The sequence below is a fragment of the Aegilops tauschii genome, chromosome 5 (genome assembly GCF_002575655.3).
Source record: "Aegilops tauschii subsp. strangulata cultivar AL8/78 chromosome 5, Aet v6.0, whole genome shotgun sequence".
NCBI lineage: Eukaryota > Viridiplantae > Streptophyta > Magnoliopsida > Poales > Poaceae > Aegilops > Aegilops tauschii.
Genome location: NC_053039.3, coordinates 257,635,739 through 257,650,035, shown reverse-complemented (window position 1 = coordinate 257,650,035; position 14,297 = coordinate 257,635,739). Strand labels below are relative to the sequence as shown.

The window sequence follows — 14,297 nt, the reverse complement described above, 5'->3', positions numbered from 1 at the left end:
TGGCTTGAACGTGCGAGCAGATGGCCAACGGACTTGCCGCAACTCACGAGTGAAGGCGGGGCATCCAACCTCGAAAGGTAGGCACCCGCTAGCCTCGAGCGCGGGCTCGTCGACGTCGAGGCCATTGCATCCATTGGTCTAGCGGTGGTTTTCGTGGCGTCGCTCGATGACGACGTGCGCACCTTCTCTCCGCCCGTCCTCCGGAGCTCGCCGTCGGCCTTGACGTGCTCGAGGGTCGGAAGAGGCCATCGAGACGTCATCGGGCTCTTGATTTCGCAGTTCCCGTGCTGATTGCCGCGGCGGGGACTGCACCGTGAGGGTGGTCCCTTCCGCATGGCCAGTGGCACGAGCCGCTGTCGTCGTCTAGGGAGGCCGTGACGGGTCAGCTCGCTACGAGCCCCCAGCCTCAGCAAAGCCGATCAAACTTTGAATGGTGGCTCGCCACTCATCCATCTAATCAGCTGCCGGCGGAAATCTCAACAGGAGGCCCGCGCCATGGCCTCCGATGCGGTGCTTGGCATTGGTGAGGATGATGTAGACTGCAGCGTCGCTCGGGTCCTGATGGTGCCAGCGGTGGCTGCGCCGGGTTCCCGTCATCGGGATCTAGTCGCTGGAGTGGCGTGGTGACGAGGTGATGGCGTGCGCAGACCAATGACTTCGTTAGGGGCATTGGCTGGGCCATTTTGCTCCGGGGGCGGTGCATGTCCTGCGACCGCACCCATGGCGGGGGCGGCCGTACGATTGCAATTCGCCTCATGATGATCGTCACTGCCGTGGCTATGCCTCTCGGTCGTGCCAAGAGGGACAGATGGAACAATATCTCTACCTGTACCTCGCAAAGTGTGGTCGCCGGGATGTTGTTGGTGTAGCTCTTCTCCGGTGCCTCCCGCTCTTGCTTCGGTCGCGGGGAAGGTGGTGATAGCGCCGCCTGCGCCGACCACGTCCCCCGCAGTGCCCATGTCCTCGTGCGCCTCTGCATTCCCTGCAGCGTCGGCGGCCGCGGGCGGCGGGGCCTTCGAGGTGGATGGGTGAGCTGCAGCACTGGACTTCTTCTTAGGCGCCATGGTCGATGGAGCCGTTGATGATGAAAATGGCGGTGAAGATGACGCGCTGCTCACGCTCTCGGGTTCGCGCAAGTGATCCCCCTACCTGGCGCGCCAAAGATGTCGTGGAAGACCACGGCCACCTATGGAACCAAGGGCCCCTTTTGGTTCGGCGGGGGATGAACACGTTGCACAAAGAGCGGAGAAGCGTGGCGCAGCGCGGCAGAGATCACATAGGCAGTTTTACCCAGGTTCGGGCCGCCGCGAGGCGTAAAACCCTACTCCTACTTTGGTGGATAGATGATGGAAAGTGATGGAGAGGCGCATCGCTCTTGCCCGGCAAGGTTGCCTCGGGGCGAGAGGAGCTACGCGCGTATGAGTGTGAGGGGGTCCGAATCCTCTCTACGTTTGTCATGGGCCTCCTTTTATAGATTAAGGGGTCACCAGAGTGGCAAAATTAGTCTTTTACATACTGATTAGATAGCAAACAGTGCTATTATACCTAACTCTGCAGTCTGACAGAGCGCATTAAATGCGCCACTCAACGTCACATCATGGCTCGCCCGGCAGGCCCTGCCGGGCTGTTTTGCCAGCTTCGCGCCTGCCTGCTTGACACGTCTCAGGACGGGTGTCGCTTGGAGGTATTTCTGTAGGAAGTGGCTGCCATGTGGCGAATAGCAGCCACTTAGTCACTTTGCGGCTTGACACCGCACTGATTGATGACCCGCGTCGCTGTGAGGTGGATCGGTGGAGTGTTTTGCCTCCATAAGCCCCGACAGGCCTGCCGGTACGGTTTGGAAACTTGTTTCCGGGGCAAACCCACCCTCGCCAGGCTCTTCTATCGAGGTTTTTTCATTGGTTGTATACAGTCTCTCTGGTTAGTTTTGATCTTCTTGTGCTGCATGTTGGTCCTTCGAAAAACTGATCTTTTGTGCTCAGATCTGATTTTGGTGCTTGTAATTTTGCATTTGTGCTTGTGCACAGTCTGAACAACGGACCCAGGTTTTTTTTTCACCGACACCGTGGCAGCCGCTCTGTCAGTATACGTGTTGATTTGTACAGCACACCCGTGAGTCCAACAGCCCAAAAACTTCGCACTTTCTGGGGTTTAACTGAACCCCCATGCCCCACGTCAGAGCCTCATGGCCGTCGCCGTCGACGTCCGCGGCTCCATCCAGCTCCTCCGCACCTGCGGCGCCGTGGCCGGCCAGCAGCTGCACCAGGTCCTCCTCAAGTCCGGCCATGTCCCGTCCTCCCTCCCGCCCTCCAACTCGGTCCTCCTCATGTACGCCCGTTTCTCCCCGACCCACCGCCGCGACGCACGGCGATTGTTCGACGAAATGCCCGGCAGGAACTGCTTCTCCTACAACTCCCTCGTCACCGCCCACCTCAACTCCCGGGACCACGCCGAGGCGCTCCGTCTCTTCCGCTCCATGCCGGAAAGGAACAACTTTTCCTGGAACGCAGTGATCACAGGCATGGTCTCTGCAGGGGATTTGGACACCGCCCATAGTCTGCTGGACGAGATGCCCGTCAAGGATGCTGTGGCTGTCAACGCTGTGATGCATAGGTATGTCCGGTGTGGCCGTGTGGATGAGGCGTTTGCTTTGTTCAGAGAGATTGGTTCGGCATGTGGTGGTGCAGCGGACTCCTCGCCGTGCAATGATCTTTTTGTGCTTGCTACGGTTGTTGGTGCTTGTGCTGACCGGATGAAGCGCGATTTTGGGAGGCAAGTGCATGGTCGAATGGTGACTGCCAAGATTGAACTGGATTCAGTTTTGAGTTGCGCATTGGTGGACATGTACTGCAAGTGTGGGGATGTGGACTCTGCTCGGCGTGTCTTCGATGGTTTAGCACAGATTGACGAGTTCTCTGTTTCTGCCCTCGTCTATGGCTATGCTTCACGTGGACAGCTAGATGAGGCGTTACATATTTTTGACAGGGTGGAGAACCTCAACATTCTTTTGTGGAATTCTCTCATCAGTGGCTGTGCATTGGCCTGCCTTGGAGATGATGCTTTTGCTCTTTTTGTAAGGATGATGCGGTCAGATGCGTTGCCTGATTCTTCGACGTATGCCAGCGTTCTGAACGTGTGTGGTTTTTCAGGAATGCTCAAGTCTGGGCAGCAGATGCATGGGTGTGGTCTAAAGAGTGGGACTGTCAATGACATGATAGCAGCAAGCGCTCTCATTGACTTCTACTCAAAATGCAGCCTATGGGAGGATGCCTGTCGAGCTTTCAGTGAGCTTAGGTTTCATGACACTGTGGTGCTCAATTCAATGATCACCGTGTACTCAAACTGTGGGCGGACAGAAGAGGCGAAAAGAGTTTTTTCGATGATCACTAGCAAGAGTGTCATATCATGGAATTCTTTGGTTGTTGGGTTGAGCCAGAATGGACATGCAATTGATGCCATGGAGCTGTTCTGCAAGATGCATCGCCTTGGTGTGCGGCTCGACAAGGTTGCTATAGCTAGTGCTCTGAGTGCATCAAGTAATATTTGCTCCATAAGTTTTGGGGAGCAGATTTTTTCTCTTGCTACTGTTCTTGGCTTGCAGTCTGACCATGTTGTAGCCTCTTCAGTCATCGATCTGTATTGCAAATGTGGCAACTTGGCCAATGGTTGCAAGATTTTCGATGGAATAGACAAGCCCGACGAAGTCATGTGGAACTCAATGCTAATTGGTTATGCTTCCAACGGGCATGGACGCAAGGCACTAGAACTCTTGGAGCTGATGAGAGTTAGCGGTGTAAGACCAACCGAACGGACATTTGTTGGTGTCCTTTCCGCGTGCTGCCATTCTGGACTTGTGGAAGAAGGACTGACATGGTTTAAGCAAATGCAGGAGGATTTCTGTCTGATCCCATCAGCTGAGCATTATGCATGTGTGACTGACCTGTTAGTCCGGGCAGGTCGGCTAGATGAAGCAGTCGAGTTCATAGAGAATATGCCCTTTAAAGCCGATACAGTAAGTTGGACTACAGTTGTCGGTGGTTGCAAAGCTCAGGGCAATGAGGCTCTGATCCAGAAGATGTCGAAGAGGCTGAAGCAGATGGAGGAATCAGGGTCACCACATTCGAGTCTGTATGTGCAGCTGTCCAGCGTGCTCGCTGCTAAAGGGGATTGGGCCAAATCAGCAGAAATGAGGGGTATGATGCGTGAGAGAAGAATTGCGAAAAATCCTGGTTGCAGTTGGATTGACAGTTAGAAATTATGTTTTGATCAGCTGTTGTGTTGGAAATTGTAGGAGCATGTTGTTTCTGCATTTATCTCAGAGAAGTTGTTTTCCCACCGCAAACCATCTCTGTAAACAGATGAGCCAGAAACAAATTTTGCTGCTGGAAAAACACAAACAAAGACACCTAGAAATGTTGCCGTCTCTATACAAACTGATTCTTTAAATTTTACTAACCACAAATAAACTCCAGTGGGGAAGATCTTGCTCTACGTTTGCTCTATTGATTACCCAGAACCTGAAAAATTGGAGGAACCAGGTTCTGGTTAGCAGTAAGAAATCTGCAGGTAATTCTTTTCTAAAACGATTTTTCCCCCTCACTGATACCATTTTTCTGCTGTCAGTACTACAGGCAGGCTGGATGACATTCCAGTTGGATACTGGTTGGAATGACTATTTTGGGCAAGCAAGCAGCCAATTTAACTATCCGAATGCTCTAGGAGACAAACGGTCCAAAATAATAATTCACATATTAGATGAAAGAAACCAAGATTAATTTTACAATTTTCTTTTCTAGTGGTTTTTTTAATGTTGTAAAATGAGTTTTCATTTGCAATCTAAGATCAGAAATCCTTGAGTCAATGAAAAATTATATCCACCTCTTAAATTGTTTATGGAGAAAGAAAGTGCAGTCTGAAGCCACCCACGGTTAGTTCTTTTATTGCTGTTCCAAAAACTGAACGGAGTACCCCGTCATTCAGATTGCAACCGAGGGAGTATAAATTGGATGGAGGAGTGGTACATATACTTCCAAAGTTGTAATTTGGGAGGGACACCTGTGTTTGTTTTCCTTATAACAACCACGAAAAGGGAAACCGCTCACGAGCAGTACAGCACCGGTGCCTAGAACTAGACTAGGCCCCACCACTCTCTTGACTGCCGTGCCGTCAGCTCCATCACTCTACCACTCGTCTTGTCTTGTCAAGCAGAGCAAACAGAAGCAGCATATATGCACACCGTGGGAAGAAAAAGGGGAAGTAGCATAGAGCAGCGGAGGCGGAGGAGAAGGGATCCATGGGGAACATCCTGAGGTCCCATCAGCCCCAGCAGCAGCAGCAGCAGCAGCAGGAACCTCTGGATCCCCATGGCCTCGCGCCGGACGCCGCCGCCATTGCCGCCCTGACGCGCGACCTCAGCAGCTTTGAATCCGCATCCATGGTAACACATTGGTTCCTATCACTATCAGCATGCATGCGTGGTGGTCACTCTTATCACAAATCATGTACTAGTAGTAGGTTATACGATTATTCACTGTGTAGTGTGTGCGTCTGTCTGTGTGTGTGTGAAATTGGGGGGTGGGGTGATCTTTCAAAAAAAAAGAAGTGGGCGTTGGGGTGAGAATACGAGAAACTATGGAGGTTGTGCAGCATTGTAGCCTCTATCAATCTTTGCCCTTTCTACTACCATTCAAAGGTTTTTTACCCTACACCGCCAGCAAATTTTGCCTCCTGAACGGACTAATCGGCTGTTTCTGAGGCTAGCTAGAGCAGCGCTTGCACTACTTTCTACTGAGATTTGGTCCCAATGCATGTGCAAGATTTGGTCATTTTGGTACGGGAGAAGTTTCAGACGTCAACGCTTATTTTCAGTACACGATTCCACTTCTCTGTCCCTCGGTCCAATGCACGTGCATGTGTGCATACTGGACTTGAGGCAGTATGCCACATTGCGGCTACTAGCAATTTCTATGAGCGCTCACCTATTTTTATTTATTTGTTAACATTCTGATGACGCATCAGGCAAGCTAAATGCTTTACCTCCTCTTATCCTATGATGTGGCGTGCACCTTCGGATGCAGAGGCTCCGAGGCTGGGCTTTCTTCCATTATCTAAAAATGCACACATGGAAATTTATGCTTCATATTTTAGGTTCCGGAAGGGCTCGGACAGCACGTCACTTCATCCAAGGAAGCACAGATTAATTGGTAAGGGGTAGCTTCAAAAGGCTGTGTTTGTAGAAAAATAATAATAAATATTTATTCATGTGGTGTGCCTGTTGATGTGAAATTTTGTTTGAGTTTAGTAGAATTAAAGGCACCTATGGTTGTTAGAAAACAGAAAGTTCCGGTACTGACTTACTCCCTCCGTTCCTAAATATTTGTCTTTTTAAAGATTTCAAATGGACTACCATACACGGATGTATATAGACATATCTTAGAGTGTAGATTCACTCATTTTGCTCCGTATGTAGTCACTTGTTGAAATCTGTAGAAAGACAAATATTTAGGAACGGAGTGAGTAGATTTTACTAGTTCTTGGTTTCAGAATGACTTTAAATTTCTTCATAGGACCCCCATCCAAATGTTTTTTTTCTTACTCTTCTTATGATAAGGTGCTCAATACTTATCCAAACATAGAACACGCCATACTTTTAAATGGTAAAACAAGAGCAGAACAAACTTGCAAGCAAATTGGTGTCTTCTTAAAAAACTGAAAATTGTGAACTTGCTTGACACAGATAATAGGAACGAAAAACAATGTTTGCAAGCAGTATAGCCAAAAAATATGTAGGATTACTTGGCAGTTTATATTGATTAATGATGCTTTGATTGTTTACTGGGTTTACTTCTGTGGCATTCTTCACAAGATTGAGACTGGATTCCAATTCCACAGTGCACACATGCTGACTTCATCTTTTGCCGTTTATTTGATTTATTTGTATCAGTAAGGTAAAGAACAAGAGGGATAGTATTTGACAGATCGTACTTGCAACATTTTTTTTTCAAAAGTACGTCCTGCTGGCAACAATTGGTATATGATACACTTATTTTGACTTGAACACTTTGATTTTTTAATTTACACGAGAACAGGTACAAGTGTATTTTGGAAGCATACAGGAACACAACCCCACCGAGAACACCAGCAGAGGCTGACCAGCTAGCTGCGACAGCCCTAAACTGGATCCCAAGAGTTGATTTGGAGGTAACTCGTCTCTCTTGGATCCAAAAATAGTTCAGCAGGAGTGTGTAAGGGAATGATGCAAGGATCAATTGTCATATTTGTGTGCGTGGGATGTGGCATATATAGCTACAAGTTTGCAAACTTTGTTAAAAATAATGTAGGTTTTCACACTAGTATCAGTTTTGTTTGTATAATCCAAAATGATAAACCCAAGAAATTCGCTGCAGTTTGCGTTATATTTTTGCTGTTCCAAGTGAATATATATGTCATACTCACCCCACTAACAATGCTTTTTCCTCAGGGTATTCTTTAATTTTACAACTTCCCGATCCCAACAAGCACTGCAGCATCCTCAAACCAACTTCCAACGTCACTTCCAGATGGGGTGCAGTTTGTGCTGAACACTTTGCCGGTCAGATGTGATAGACTGAAAAATATGCTTACACTCAAAATATGAACAGTGCATTACACCAGCATGGACAAATGCTGTCTCTCATAATCACTATGGCTCTCAGGTTAATGCAAAGTGCATTGGAGATGGTGATGGCTTTACTGCTTATGTTGCTGTAATGGATGATCCCAGGGAGTCAGCAAATGTACCACAAAAAGTGTATGACATGGTGACTGAAAGGACTCAAGCACGCATCCGTAGGGATTGCGACACGGCTAATACTCTTCGAAATACCATTGACGAAGCTGGATACAAGTATTAAAACCGTACCTTTCCTTATTCCCAGTCTTTAATACCATAATTTACTGTAACAGGGAATGTTTCCTTTTTTAGAAAAGGAGGTTAACACCCCCTGCCTCTGCATTATTTTGGTGCACACAGCCATATTTATTTATTATTGAGAGTATGACTAATATCATTTGGTACATAGAAAATCCATGAAGGAGAAAAAGATAAAAGCCACAACCGGCGTATAACAGAAATCTACACACATATCCTATTATTGGACCGCCATCCAAACCGGTTGAATGTATCCCGTGTGACCGTCTATGTTTGATATTTTATATGTAGACTCATTAAGTTTGAATTCCACTTAAGAAGCTGAAAAAATAGTGTTGTGATTTTTCCTTAGAACTATTTTTTCAATTAAGAAACGCAAGATAATAAGTCATGAAAATAAAGTTGCGTTTATGTTGACTCACAAATAAGAAACACAAGATAATAACGTTAAACCACAAAAAAAATACATTGACTTCCGCCGGAAGACAAAATTTATATGATTAGCGTGACCCTATCAGTTTGATTTAGGTTCTTGCTTTGATCTAATCATATATTATCTGGAATCATAACTTACTAATAATTTTTGTGAGCAGGATAATGATCCGTTCAGGCAGTGAGATCCTTGCAAGGAAATACCGAATCAGAATGAGGTATAATGCTGCTCTAGTTTGCATCTTCAAATTCAGTAATAATGGGAAATAATGTCGTGAAGTGCACAATCTTTCATGAGTAAAGGGGAATAGATGCACCGGAGCTGAAGATGACATATGGGAAGGAGTCAAAGGATGCTTTGGTGAAGCTCATTGGTGAGAAAAGCACCAGAATTTATGTGTATGAGCAGGACCAATTTGGCCGATATGTTGGCGACATCTATTGCGACAGTGTGTTCATCCAGGTGAACTAGAAACTTTCCTGTAAAAAGAGAGAAGCTATTGAACACCTCACATGCTTTTCAGGCTTTGGTTATCGCTCCAATCCTGATTAGAGTGATTGTGTGTGTCTCGGTCCTTCAGGAGCAGATGCTGAAGAATGGTCACGCATGGCATTTCAAGAATTATGATTCACGCCAAGAGTTTTCTGAAGTAAGAAAATCTACTACACAAAAATGTACTCGCAGAATATGTTTATATCGGCTGAAAGTTCTGTGCGTGTGCTCTGATTGTGCAGTGGGAGAGAAAGGCAAGAGCTGCATGCCAAGGGCTTTGGGCGTTAAATAACCCTAAGAAGCCGTGGGACTGGAGAAGAGATGAGCGCAATGGAAGACACATCACCATTAAGGTCTATTAATCATATCTTTATACGCACCGTGGGGTGTTACTTCTTCATTTTTACTTAAGCACTGCACACTCACTTCCACTTATGCCACCACGCAAACACACGGCCGCATGGGTAAGCATCCACTAGAAATATTACGAAAGCGCGAGAGCCTTCACACGTGGCGGGCACGCACTTTATCACTGAGTGTGCACACGTGTGTGTACTCTGAATTCAGCACACCATGTTCTATGCTCACTCGGGATCAAACCTGGGTAGGGCGTGGGCATCCTCGTCCCCACCGCTATGCCACAAGCCCATCAGTATTATTTGTGAAATTTAACTGTTGTGGTTTTCGAGGGAAAATAAAAGAAGCAGCGGCAAGATATGAGCCCTCATATTTGAAATGTTACTACAAATGCCCTAACTCCTATGAGTATTATTTGGTCAAAGTCAACTTGTAGGAAAAAATATCAACATCTACAATACTAAAGCTATATGGTATGAAAATTAATTTCATGATTCATCTAATAATATTGATTTCATATTGTGAACCTTGATATTTTTTTCTATAAACTTAGTCAAAGTTGACAAAGTTTGACTTTAACCAAATTTTATATGCAGACAAAAGAAACGGAGGGAGTAAAATATAAGATCACTCTAAATTAATTTACATGGCATATAGTTGGAGTATGGAAACATAATGGTGCAGTGCAATAGCTATCCTCTAAGCATGTAAAATATAGATAACATGAGTCTAAATCAATACTATTATCTATTTAACCGTTGGTGTGTGTAACCTGCAGTTGTTATATCCCGCTCCACTTCTTTTCAAGAGTACACAAACAGATTGGGCAAAGAAAACAGATCAGTTCTGTTTACCTTCGCATCTGTTTGGCCATAAATAGGAGGAATATACATATCTTTTTTTCCCTTAATTAGAATGCAATGCATCATCCTTTCCAATTTGTTATCAGCACAAATAGCGCTATTTTACCCTTTTTAATCTGTTTGATGATGCATGCTTTCTGTATGCAAGTATTTTATTTGCACTAACCAAATACTGAACTTCAGCAGAAGTTGTTCGCAAAGGTTGCTTGGTTGGGAGCCTTGCTACTTGGAGGAAGATATTTGAAGGTAGTTTCTTTTCTGAAGGGCTTTATTTGAATTTTCCGCTGTCTCTGTTCGGGCACTATGTAGTAATACTAGAAACACAATGGCGTATGAAGGCAAGCTTGTTAAAACATATTGTGCAAAATCATCTCATGTATGCAGAAATTGGCGATCTTCTTTTGGGAGAAGATCGTCATGGGGGGTCACGCGGATTAGGAGAAGGCAACAAAGCTTTACAAGGCGGGGAGGTGGGCGTACAACCAGCCCATGGGACCCCAATTTTGCTACGCATTTCACATGATGTGTGCGCCGAACTGGCGGTCGTAGTTTGTTGTTTGTTGGCTCGTAGACTTCAGTTGGTCCTTGGTATGCAATAGGTTAGTTGCTGCGATGATGATGAGGTGAGGCTCATTTCTATTGTGTTGGGACGGCTAGATTTCACAAGCTAGTGATACTTCACTTGTGAAATTTCCATGTAACTCTGGCAACTTGTTGTATCTTGGGCCTGTGGCTCTCAACATAAGGGCAACTCCAAAGCCGTGCACCAAAATGGACACTGACACACCAAGTGTTTGGGGACAGCGGATAGGGGGTCGCCATTCAACCTGGTGTATCAAACGTGCGCCCCATTTCAAACGGATCTTTAAAAAAATTGACGAAATTCATGCAAACTAGATGGTATTTATTAAAATTTGATATATTTACAACCAAAAGAATGTAAGTTAACAAAGTTTAGCTAAATTGAAGAAAATTTAAACTAAACTAAGTGTGGTACCGAACGGTTGAAGCCGCTGGCACCCTCGTCGTCATTGTCGTCGACCTAGAACAAAAAGCTCCTTTGGCAGCCTGGATAACGCATGGTCAGGCCCAACTAAAGGGCCCCGGCATCGGCCTCTCTACAGCCCAGGGTTATTCTCGAAAGCCACGAAAACGGCGGCCTCGTGGCTTCGAGCCCATACGCGACAAGAGTCGTGGCGACAGAAGCTGAGGACCTCTCCCCTGTCCCGGAGACGCCACACGAGGCTTGAAGACTCAAAGGATCGAACCAGTAGGTCGCACATTCATGGAGGCCCTGGTATGCCAGAAGCCGGGTGCATGACGGGCAGAGGAGCCCGTCTGGGTTCTCATTGCTTAAGGACAAATCAATTCTAACTCCAGACACGCTCGGGGGTTACTAAGGTGGCTTACCAAGGGGAAGCCCGACAGCAGGCCTGCCACAGGGCTGGACGGCTTAAAGGAGCCTGGCGATAGGTGGAGGCCCGGAGGCCTGCGATCATCTTGGAGAGCAAACTAAGGATGGCGGCAGCCTAAGGTCTGTTAGATCCCATGTAAACCTTAATCCTCGTCATCTATATAAGACGAGGAGGGGGTAGGCTAGATCCATCCACTCTTGTAGAAAGCATACTCTCGGTAGTGAATACTTCTTTCACATTGTACTCCCTCGTGTGAGGTACTCCACCATGAATAGTAACAAGAAGCAAGTTGTAGGGTATTACCTCTCCCAGAGGGCATGAACCTGGGTAAAACCCTCGTGTGACCTCCGATATGGTACCGACCACGTTCGCCGCCCTACCGAGGGTACTGATGACTTTACGCATCGTCATGGAGTCGTGGAACGAAAGAGGAGCAAGCCGAGGTGGATCCGGCGACAGAGCAGCCCGGATTTTGCATGGAGGACATGCTGGTAGAGTTCGAGGTCGCCCAAGAGAAGGAGCTAGCGGAGCAGCAAAATCATCCTCGACTCCATCCAGTCCGAAGCGGAGGTGGTGGTGAACCATCGCTTCCTCCACGAGGCAGAAATGAAGCATGTGCAACTCTTCTTGGACGAGGAGGACGCGCCTGAGTTTCGCCCCGCCGCCAATGGCCACGAGGCCAGCGGCTTTGGCTAGAACGTCATCGACATGTCCAATGACGAGTAGTTAAATTTTTTTAGCTATGTTATCTATGCATGTAGAGACACGTAGTAATATGAATATAAGGATTAAGACATGAGGACTATGGTTGCAATGTCCGCGACATAAGAGGTGACCAGTCATTGTTCGTGAACATGCACAAGACGTAACAGCGGCCCGGATTTGTGATATCCCATTGTAGATGTTCTCGAAGGCCATCTAATATTTTTCTTTTGAAAAGAACGTCATTTGATCTAGGAGACTAGGATAATGTGCCCAAGGATTTTATATTAGCCAATTGACAATGCAAATACAAATAGACTATTACTTAGGCTTTAAGTCAGTCAGTAGTCTTTTCTAGTAGTATGGCCCAGCACCTTTCTTTCCATCCTCCACCGTCCTCTTCACCCACTCCTAGCCTCTGTCACTCACTCTGGCACACTGTCACAGACCCACAGTACCCGAGCTTCGAGCTCCTCGGGAATCAAAGAAGAGGACAAGCGAAAGCAACGCCAATAGCTCCATCCATCCATGGGGAACGCCCTGTGGTGCTGCTGCAAGGGAGAAGACGACGATGATGGATATGTCTATCTTGGTGGCGACAATGATCAGCATGCCTACTACTACCCGGCCCCGGCCGCCGCCTCCAGGCCGCACTACCAGCCTGCTGCGGCGTCTTCCCCGACTCAGGGGAGCAGCCTCCTCTGGCCCCAGTCTCCTCCGGCTCCGCCATCCAGGCCCCGACCGCAGCTGCATGCTCCTCCATCTCCTCCTCCTGCCTGCTCAGCCGCCGCTTCGACGAGCAGGGGAAGCCTGATTCTCCGGCCCCAGCCACCTCCGGCGGCTCCCACCCCCAGGCCCAAACGGCAGCTGCATGCTCCTCCCGTCCCTCACGGCGTCGCCTCCTCAACTTCGGCGAGCAGGAGCAGCATCCTCCCGCCCCAGCCTGCTCCGGTTCCAGCCTCCAGATCCCAAAAGCGGGGGCCGCAGCAGCCTTCTTCTCCTGTGACCCATGGGCATGGCGTCGCCGTCGCCGTCGCCCTTTCAACTTCGACATGCATGCTCCTCCGCCCCCAAAAGCAGAAGCCGCGACCGCCTCCCCCGATCTCCCATGGCGTCGACTCTCCAACTCCGACGACGAGCTGCCTCCTCCGTTTCGAGCAAGACCTCCTCAACTTCGTGCTCACCAAAATGGCAACATGCAACTCCCTATCCCCAAGCTACATTATTCTTGCCCGTCTTGTACTCCCTCTGTTCCGAAATATAAGTCTTTTTAGACATTTCAAATGGACTACAATATACCTAGACATATTTAAAGTTTTACTTGGGAGTATATGTTAGATGTATATTCGAGATCAGTTTTACTTGGGTACACCCCCCTCCCTAAAATTTTGCACAAATGTTAAAGTTACTTAAAAAGGTTATCGGCATATTAGCATGCAGATCAAACATATTGAGTAGATTGATTTTGCATGCAAAAGACTAATTATTTTTTGTTGAAGGGCTACCTTCTAATCTCCATCTTTAATCTGCATTGAAACCGTAACTTTTTCTAAGGGGATGTACCAAAGCAAAGTTTGAGATGAGATATGTTCGTCACAAAGAAAATGTGTGTAACTAAAATTTTAGTTACTTGACCGTAAAAAAGGAAGTTACCTCGCTAATTGCAAGGTTTGCTGTAGCACCATACTGTAATGTCGGTTACAAATTGCAACACTTGTAATGTCTGTGTCAAAAAGTCATATGCTATATTAATTGATTAGAATCTATTTGTTTCTGTGGGGATTTTTGGATTAATTAGATTCTGGCCCATCAAGTATCATATTAGTAAAAAAATCCTACCTACCCGTGCCTCGCTATGAAAGTTAAATGCTCTTGTATTGCTATCAAAGTTTTTTTATTGCATGAGTTTATAGGCTTTGGGCCACAAAATACACATAAATCCAATCGACTAGTCAAAATATACATCTGTCCGCTACATACAATGCATGATAATTGTTGTCATTCAAATATACATCTGTCTGCTACATACAATGCATGATAATTGTTGTCATTCATTTTTGAGGGGCTGGGCGTCCACCCACCCGCTTGCCCGCTTCTGCTCTGCTCTGCTGCTGCAACGACAAGAA

At 47.0% G+C, this 14,297-nt stretch overlaps 1 protein-coding gene and 1 pseudogene across 1 annotated transcript; both read left to right on the top strand.

The window, feature by feature from the left end:
• Window positions 1-2,111: 2,111 nt before the first annotated feature.
• On the top strand, window positions 2,112-4,413 carry LOC109768995 (putative pentatricopeptide repeat-containing protein At1g77010, mitochondrial). The gene has a single exon (XM_020327739.4). It carries the CDS (start codon window positions 2,186-2,188, stop codon window positions 4,250-4,252), a length of 2,067 nt encoding a protein of 688 aa, XP_020183328.1. The 5' UTR covers window positions 2,112-2,185; the 3' UTR covers window positions 4,253-4,413.
• Window positions 4,414-5,188: 775 nt separating this feature from the next.
• Window positions 5,189-9,196, top strand: LOC109769031 (probable staphylococcal-like nuclease CAN3; annotated as a pseudogene).
• Window positions 9,197-14,297: the final 5,101 nt, after the last annotated feature.